The following is an 8,215-nucleotide window of genomic DNA, read 5'->3' as shown; positions in this document are numbered from 1 at the left end:
CTCGGTGAATTATCCAGGTGAGGTGAATACAGCCCGGAGACTGAGAATTAAGACTGCCTCCTGTGAAGACATGGCAGGATTCGATAGTAAATAATGCAGAGCAAGTTTGAATTCGTATTAATTGCTGATCAAAGCTGTGTGAGAGCTTTTCTGACAAAAGAGACGTCCTCGTAATTGCACTCTACACCGCACATTTCAACTCTTAAACGGGAGCAAAACACAGAGCTGTATTCCATAGCAAAGAGTGAGAGCAGGGCTGTTAATGCCACATCTGATCTTTTGCTAGAATATCTGTGCTGCAGCATGACAGCGCTCCCTGCAGTGAGTCTTTTTTCCCTTTGCAACTCCTCCACTGAGGCATGATTGCAATATCAGATCCTCAGCATCAGTTTCAGAAGTTCTGAATGCTCTGGTAATTTAAGCCCTGAGAAGCTGGAGGAACCTAGCATCTTGTAATCCCTCAAAGGGAGTGACTGTTATGACCATAGGAGTAAAGTTTTCGTGTATCGCCAAACCAATACACAGTGAAAGACACAATTCTTAGGCGATTTCACGTGTTTCATTGCAAGAGTCCTAGAATTCCTGCTACCGTTAATTCTGCAGTTGCTTGTTCTGTAAAGGTTGAAAATTTTTCAACTCCCGGAAAAAGAACTGCTTAGATGAAGTTTGTTACCCTCCACCTCTGCCCTCCCAAGCAGTATCACCACAAATAAATGGGACAGAGAAAATATTTAGTTATTGATTTATTGGGTAACACCTTTTAAAATTTGGACCTTTTCTCACGATGTTTTTTTAGTGACTCCAAACCGGTTTTGAAAACTCTCTCTCTAGGAAACTGCCAGTGAGATGAAAGGATTTTTTTCAAGTAATCGTAATTTATTGATAGAATATTAGAAACTTCAAAAAGCCTGGAAGTCAGACCATTTCTAGAACTTTGAGTATCTTATAACAGACACTTTGCCTTCCCATACTGCTGCTTACGGACTAGAACCCTCTTTCATTGCTCCTCTTCACTGTATACGGCAAAAATAGAGTTGTTTGAAAGCAGTGACGGACAGAAGCAATTCCTTTCCCAGCAACAGATACCACCATAACCAGCACAACCAACCAACTCAGCAGGGTCACGCAAGAGGATAGAGTGCTGAAGAATAATTTTTCAAGCCCCATTTTAAAATATACAGCACGTTATTTATAGTGCATTGGTTTTTAGGTATGTACCTGCAGTGTTTTGCTGGCCACTGCACTGGATACCTACTTGGAGGGAAGTTAGTTCATCATCTGCAGGTTTTCCTGGCACTTCTGTCTTCCTGAATGCTCTTGATACGCTACAGTTTTGCCCCCCCTCCCACGTTTCCCAGCCTGACACAGCTTTTGTGTGACATGTTCTCGTGGCTTTACATCTTCTATAAGCTTCATGAGCCAAAATTAATATGTAATATAAAATGGGAACAATAAGAAGCTTTGCTGTTTGTAACTTACTATTGCATTCATATCTTCCTTTTTCTCTATGAAAGATGTTATCAAAATCACCAGGGAGCAACATTTTACCTCTTGAGCAGGACTGTCCCGTTCCTTCCAACCGAGATCACGTGGGTTCACCTCCTCTACCTCAGTCATGAAAGTAGACACTGGAAAGTTCCTTCCAGTTGTTTGGGAGAATGGGGCCCTTAGAAAATGGGACACTATCTACTTTATGAGTCTGCTTTGACAGGACAGCAGGGTGCGTGATCTTTTCAGTCACAGGGATACGTGCCATTTAGATTCCTGAATAGAAAGCCTGCCGTCACACAACCTCTCGGCCAACTTCATTTACCCCGGTCCTTCAAGATGGCTTTGTGTCAGCAAATATTCATGGGGAAAACTACAAACGCAGATGAGGGTAATCAGCGCAATACTTCAAGTGCTGTATTTTTTGCCAGAAACTGTTTCTGTGGCAGCTGTGCTGCAGTGATGCCTCCTAAGTCTTTTCCCATTCAGGGAGGATTAAGGCCGTGCTGCTGAGACAGAGGCTGTGCGATCAGAGGGGGACCCACTGCAGGCGAAATTCAGTAAACTGGTTGAGACTATCTGCCGAACCGGTGACCGAAAAGAACCACCAACGTTCCCCGTGTTCCGGTCAATCCTTTGTCTCACGTTGAACTGCGAATTGGGAAAGTCATGTAACAGCTGGGAGGCGGTTTTCGCCGAGTGGCAAGCGCTTCTGGTACAGGTTATTGGTTGCGGAGGGACTGACAGAAAGCGAGCAGGCTTTGATGGATGGGAGCCCAGCACAGTCTGGGACAGCTCTGTCTGATGGAGCAAAGAACGTAAGTGCCAAAGATGATCTAAACAACAGGAGGAAGAAAAGGGCCAGTGCCGTCAGACGCACACGACTGCGGAGGAGAAAAGCTATCTTGTAATACCAAGTATAGAGAAATTCAATAAGTTCACTTTGAGTGCCAAAACATATTGCAGAACAAACTATCCATGGAATGTGGCAGCACAAGGGAATAAATGTAATCACAAAATAATAAGATAGAGTGAAAATATAAAATAAATGCTACGTGGGAGACAAATACGGAAATATTGTTAGTGCCAGTAAACTACAGGGTACTCGGTGTCTTTCACAAGCAAAGCAGGGAAAAAACGTTTTGTGTTCTCCTGAAAAACTCATGTTGACTCAAAATGAGAAGGATACAGAAAACAGCTTTATATCAAGGCTTAGGCTATGACTGGAGTCTTGTATTTCATGAGCTGTAGCTTGAAAAGGTATAACGACGTCTTATCAGCCACAACAAAGTGGCAGAAGCAGAACAGTGGAAACAACAGAAGTTCCAGTTGGGAAAGATTTGGAAACGGACATTCGGCTTCTTGTTGAACCTGAGCGAATTTCCCAAGTTCAGAGACTCCCAAGAAAAAGGATCTTTTTATTTTGTGAAAAAAATTTCTGCGTGTATCATTTATACAACTATTTTTAGCTGTATCTTATTTAAGCACACTCGTATGAAAAAACTTCAAATCCATTTAAAATTTAAAATATTTTGGTCTTAGATGGAAAAGACAGACTCTGAAAATTGGAGGAAGGAAGAGTATCAAAGGGACACTGTATTACTGGATTATACAAAGTGTCCCCAGGGAATTAAAGTAATATATCAAGGGAAGTTTAGGGTCAAACCAGAGAAGTTAATTCTATCAACATGTTCCAGCAACTATTTACAGAATTCACCGCTGACTAGGGAGAGCATAAATAACGCCAGGGCCGCATTACTGACCACACGATGGAGACGGTGACAGAAACGCAACAGGGTAAGTAAAATTACACTGGCTGTGCAGAGAGTTTACACAATAATGCAAAATTTAATATGCTCCAACACATGTGGCATTAAATCAGGAAGTGACAAAAGAAATGAAGCTTCTACGTGCCATAAATGATTGCTGCTTGTACCGAGTAATCAGGCAACCCACGAGAAGAGAAGCCGATTTAGTTCTGAGTAGTACATAGGACCCGATTCAAGAAGTAGTTACCAGAGACCCACTTCTGGACTGAAAGTCAACATACTTGTTGATTTCCTTGAGAAGGAAACAACTTCCTTGAGAAGGAAAAGGATCAAAAAAAATCCACTGCGGTAATATTTAACTTTCAGAGGAGCGAGCAGATAAAAATGAGGAAGTTAGTTAAAAGAAAAAGGAAAAGAGCAGCTAAAAAGATTTAATGCAAACAGCAGGGAGGCAGGATAGAGGTAAGGTGTATGAGAGACTCAGAATAATCACATATAACCCATCAATTTTTTTAAAAAATTATACAAATCAACTATCTTACAAACAAAAAATAACCATCCCAACACCCAACCCAAAATAGCAGAATGAAGAAGATTTTGGAAAGACACCCTTCAAAAGTGTAAGTCATCTCAATGGAGAAAGATAGGGGGAAAAAAAGCATAAAATCTGTCAAGTTAAATATAAACCACAGTATTTTGAGAATCAACTTGCTACAGACATAAAAGTTAATAATTCTTTTTTGTTAAAATAACCACGCTAGAAGCAGGAGGCCTCCCAGAGAGATGATTGGGTAGATAGGCAATCAAGGTATAAAAGTACTGAATACCTAATTAATTATTTTCACTGATGTTCACAACAAAGAAGGTTAGAGAGATTCTCACAATCTGAGGAAGTTTCTCAATGTCTATCATCACCTGAAGGTGTTTTAGAAGATGTAAATAATATCAAACAATGAGAAGTGCCATAAGGTGATGTTCACCCAAAAAAGTGTTTTAAAGGAACTCAAATACGACATTTTTGAACTAACTACTGTAACATACAACCTGTCACTTCTGTCAGCCTTGATGCCAGAAGAAATGTTGTAACTGTGTCACAGTCCTTAAAAAAGGACTCAAGGGCTGATCCCTGTAATAACAAAATATAAAGCAGACACGGTTTTATGCCGCTGTAAAAGATCCATGTTGTTCTCATGTCTGGAATATCACGTGTAGTTTTAGCCTCACCGAATAAAAAAATGACAACATAGAACCAGAAGAGAGCAAGAAAGCACAGATGACCAGAGCTGTGGCATGGTTGTATACGTGGTAAGATTAAATAGGTTAGGATTCGTCATTTAGAAAATAGGTTGGAGGAGCGGACTTGTCGAGTCTATATAATCATAAATGGTATAACGGATGGAAAGAGGGATGCATTATTCTCTGTTTCTTCCTACCTAAGGAGGTACAGGCTTAACCATATAAAAACATTTAAAGCAAACAAAAGGAAATACCTTTCACTCATTGTGTCATTAAAATGTGAAATGTATTGCTGTAAGATGTCACCGAGATCAAGCTTATGACAGCTGGGTCTCTCTCTCCACTCAGCAGCTAGCAACCACTGCGGGTTTGATGGAGGCTCCAGCTCAGAAAGGCAGTTTATTGCTGGTAACTGGGAAGGCAAGGAAGAAATCCTTCATACTTCTTCCTGTTTGCCATAAATTCCTGCCGCTGATCACTGCTGAAGTCAGGATTTGAGGGCAAGCGGAGCACTCGTCAGCTCAAACAAGGTTACGTTTTCATGATGCTATCATAATAATAGTAATAATAAAAATAAAAACCAGAAAAGACTGCCTATTATTTGCAAAACGTTTTGATTTTTGATGGAGCTGTGTATCTGATGGAATTCAATACTGTTCAAAGTTGTGTTAACAAGCTTCAGGCACCCTTTCGGTGGGCGCTAATTCCACTGTTCCGTCTGGTGTGTGCTCAGCTGATTGGAAATGGGGTAACTGACATAGCAAGCTGCGTTCAGAAGGATCCCCGCTTTCATGTTTAGGTGTATCTTGTCACTAGTTTAGATGATTGCTGGGGTAGCAACTGCATTATATATAAATATATATATAAAAAAGTAGGTATGTGCATACATACGTATGTATGTGTGTGTGTATATATAATATATAAATAAAACCAACCTGGTAAATCTCACCATTTTTTCTGAACATAAAGTATTAATTCTGTGAGCCACGCTCCCTTTTTATAGCATCCAAAAAGTGAATACTCTTACAATGTTTTCCCCCCACTTTTTGGAAGTTCATTTTTTTCTGCTCAGTAAGAATTTTATCATAATTTCATGCCCCCACACTTCACGGTTTGTTACTTGGTCTATTACTCTCACATTTAACTTGATAAGGTCCTGCTTTCTACGATATTAATTTTTGAGTTTTGATTCTTTACAGCTGCTGCTCTGAAGTCTTAGACACCGTTCTCAGCACTGCACACTGCTCCTGGTCTTAAGCTTTTCCTTCAACTGCAGTACCTAGCTCTGTTTCTCCCAAACAACTTTTCAGTAAATTGTTATAATCTAATATTCTAAAATGAAAGTTTTGCTTTTAATCAGGGCAAAACTGTGGACTAGTGACTGCTGTCAAACGGTTTGGTGATTTACCCTCATCTTCTTCAATCCTTTCTTCAAAGGAATTTAAGTCCGTTACTTAGTTCAGGAGGATTCTGAATCGTTGTGCATTTCATACGTGCATGAAAGGAAGAACTGATGCTCATACTTGTCTTTGTGCCCTCTCTTTCAGCACCACGTTCTTTTCGACCCAGTCCTGTCCAGGACCAGGAAATGCCGCTGTCAATAACTTCCTTTGGATAACGTGAAAGCGTGCTGGAATAGTGAGTATGTGTGTTGTTGAATGGCTATTAGCTGGAAACGAGCAGATATGAAAATTCAGGTTTTGCCCTCGCTTTCCCCCTTCAACACTTACAGTGATCTAAAAGAGTGCACGCAGATCTGGACTGCAGGTCAACATCAGGTAAAAACTTCCCTTACCAACCTTAGTATCTTTAGTTATTGTCCTGGTTTCAGCAGGGATAGAGTTAATCTCCTTCCTAGTAGCTGGTACAGTGCTGTGTTTTGGATTTAGCAGGAGAATAATGTTGATAACACACCAATGTTTTAGTTGTTGCTGAGCAGTGTTTATACTAAGTCAAGGACTTTTCAGCTCCCCATGCTCTACCGACTGAGAAGGCTGGAGGTGCACAAGAAGCTGGGAGGGGGCACAGCCAGGACAGCTGACCCCAACTGGCCAAAGGGACATTCCATACCATGGGACGTCATGCTCAGTACAGAAACTGGGGGAAGCTGGCCGGGGGGGCCGCTGCTCGGGGACTGGCTGGGCATCGGTTGGCGGGTGGTGAGCAATTGCACTGTACATCACTTGCTTTGTGTATTATTATTATTATTATTATTATTTTACTTTATTTTATTTCAATTATTAAACTGTTTTTATCTCAACCCACAAGTTTTCTCACTTCTACTCTTCCAATTCTCTCCCCCATCCCACCAGGGGAGGGGGGCAGTGAGTGAGCAGCTGGGTGGTGCTCAGTCGCCGACTGAGGTTAAACCACAACAGTTATTAATTGGAAAAATGTGGTCTGAGATTTTTTAACTTTCTTTAAGGGACAAAAAATGAGCAAGGACCTCATCTCACACGTTGAGCTGAGGTTGTTTTGAATCTCGAGGCAATAAGGATGTATAAATGGAGGGCTGAGGGCACCATGGCTGGAGCAGTACTGCAGATATTCCCACTGGCTTCTCTCCTCTGTGTGTGCTTTTTATGTGAAGGGTCCTCATTTTTTCATTCCTTAGCCCTTTCTGTGCAGTGTCCAGGGATTTGTCTACGGATACAAACACGCAGTTCTCATGCAAGTTACTTACAACCATCTATGAGCACAGATTATGTATACTTACAATTAACACTTGCAATTTGACACCTTGTCAAATTATACACACTGGGTCATAAAGAAATGACAAACTTTTGCCAGCATTACTCTTCCTTCACGATACGGGGCAGAATTCTAATAACGAAATCTCCTTATTATACAGAGCTACTTACAGATATTAGCAGTGCCCTTAGGTATAGGCAGATAAGAACCAGGGCTCCACGGTCGGCCCTGGTAATTCTTCTTGCATTTTCCACAGTCTGGGCCAGTTGTGTTATGCTCACATTCACAAAGTAGTCTTTTGTTTTCTTCTTTACAGCCAGTAGCGTGAAGGTTGCACTTACACCTGTTTTTAAAAGGCAGAAATAAAAAAAAGCGGGATATTATTTAGAGGTGAGTTTAAGTTCAGATTAAGTCTTAGTAAAGCGTGTCCTATGGCAACCACTCTGTTTCCGCGTGTTGTGCCTGTATTATTATTTTCGCATGCTTTACAAGACATCACTCAAGCAGCATGTTGTAATACCTTCAGCTCGCACAGGTCTAAAAGCAGTAATTTCACCAAGACTCCAAGATGCTGAATCTTTTCTTGTTTTCACTAACGCAGCTCCACTGAGATCAACTAAATTATTCATAATTTTCACTACAGACAGGTTTATAATCTTGCAAAAACTCAGGAGTAACTCACTACTCTCAGGAACAAAACAAGTCCTCTGCTTACGTCCTTAGAGAATCTGGCCTGAATTAAGATCCAAATTAGGCCCTGGGAGTCTGAGAAAACAGACTTCAATTAACGTCCTCTGCAATGCCACAGTTGGTAGAAGGGAAGCTCGCTATAATGGTGTTTTGCCATTCTTGCTCAGCAAGTGCTCTCTTGCTCAGAAAGGAAAATTTTTTTGCCTGCTTTAATTTGATATAGTTGTAGTAGCTGAAGGTCAGAGGAAGTATTTTGGTAGGCACATTTAGTTTTACTTAGGAAAGAACACCTAATCGAACCTTGCGACAAAATCATTAGATAAACCAGATTCTGCACCTGG

General features: G+C 40.9%; 1 protein-coding gene across 1 annotated transcript in view; it reads right to left on the bottom strand.

Annotated features, from left to right (window-relative positions):
* The window catches only part of NTNG1 (netrin G1), a 155,770-nt gene that overhangs the window by 54,147 nt on the left and 93,408 nt on the right, over positions 1-8,215 (bottom strand). The window contains exon 3 of the mRNA XM_009324226.1: positions 7,355-7,527. Coding sequence (XP_009322501.1) covers positions 7,355-7,527 — 173 coding nt within the window. The remainder of the gene's footprint in view (positions 1-7,354; positions 7,528-8,215) is intronic.

The sequence above is a fragment of the Pygoscelis adeliae genome, unplaced genomic scaffold (assembly GCF_000699105.1).
Source record: "Pygoscelis adeliae isolate BGI_AS28 unplaced genomic scaffold, ASM69910v1 Scaffold265, whole genome shotgun sequence".
NCBI classification, from domain to species: Eukaryota; Metazoa; Chordata; class Aves; order Sphenisciformes; family Spheniscidae; genus Pygoscelis; species Pygoscelis adeliae.
The sequence above is the reverse complement of the archived record's forward strand: the minus strand, read 5'-3'. Positions and strand labels throughout refer to the sequence as shown.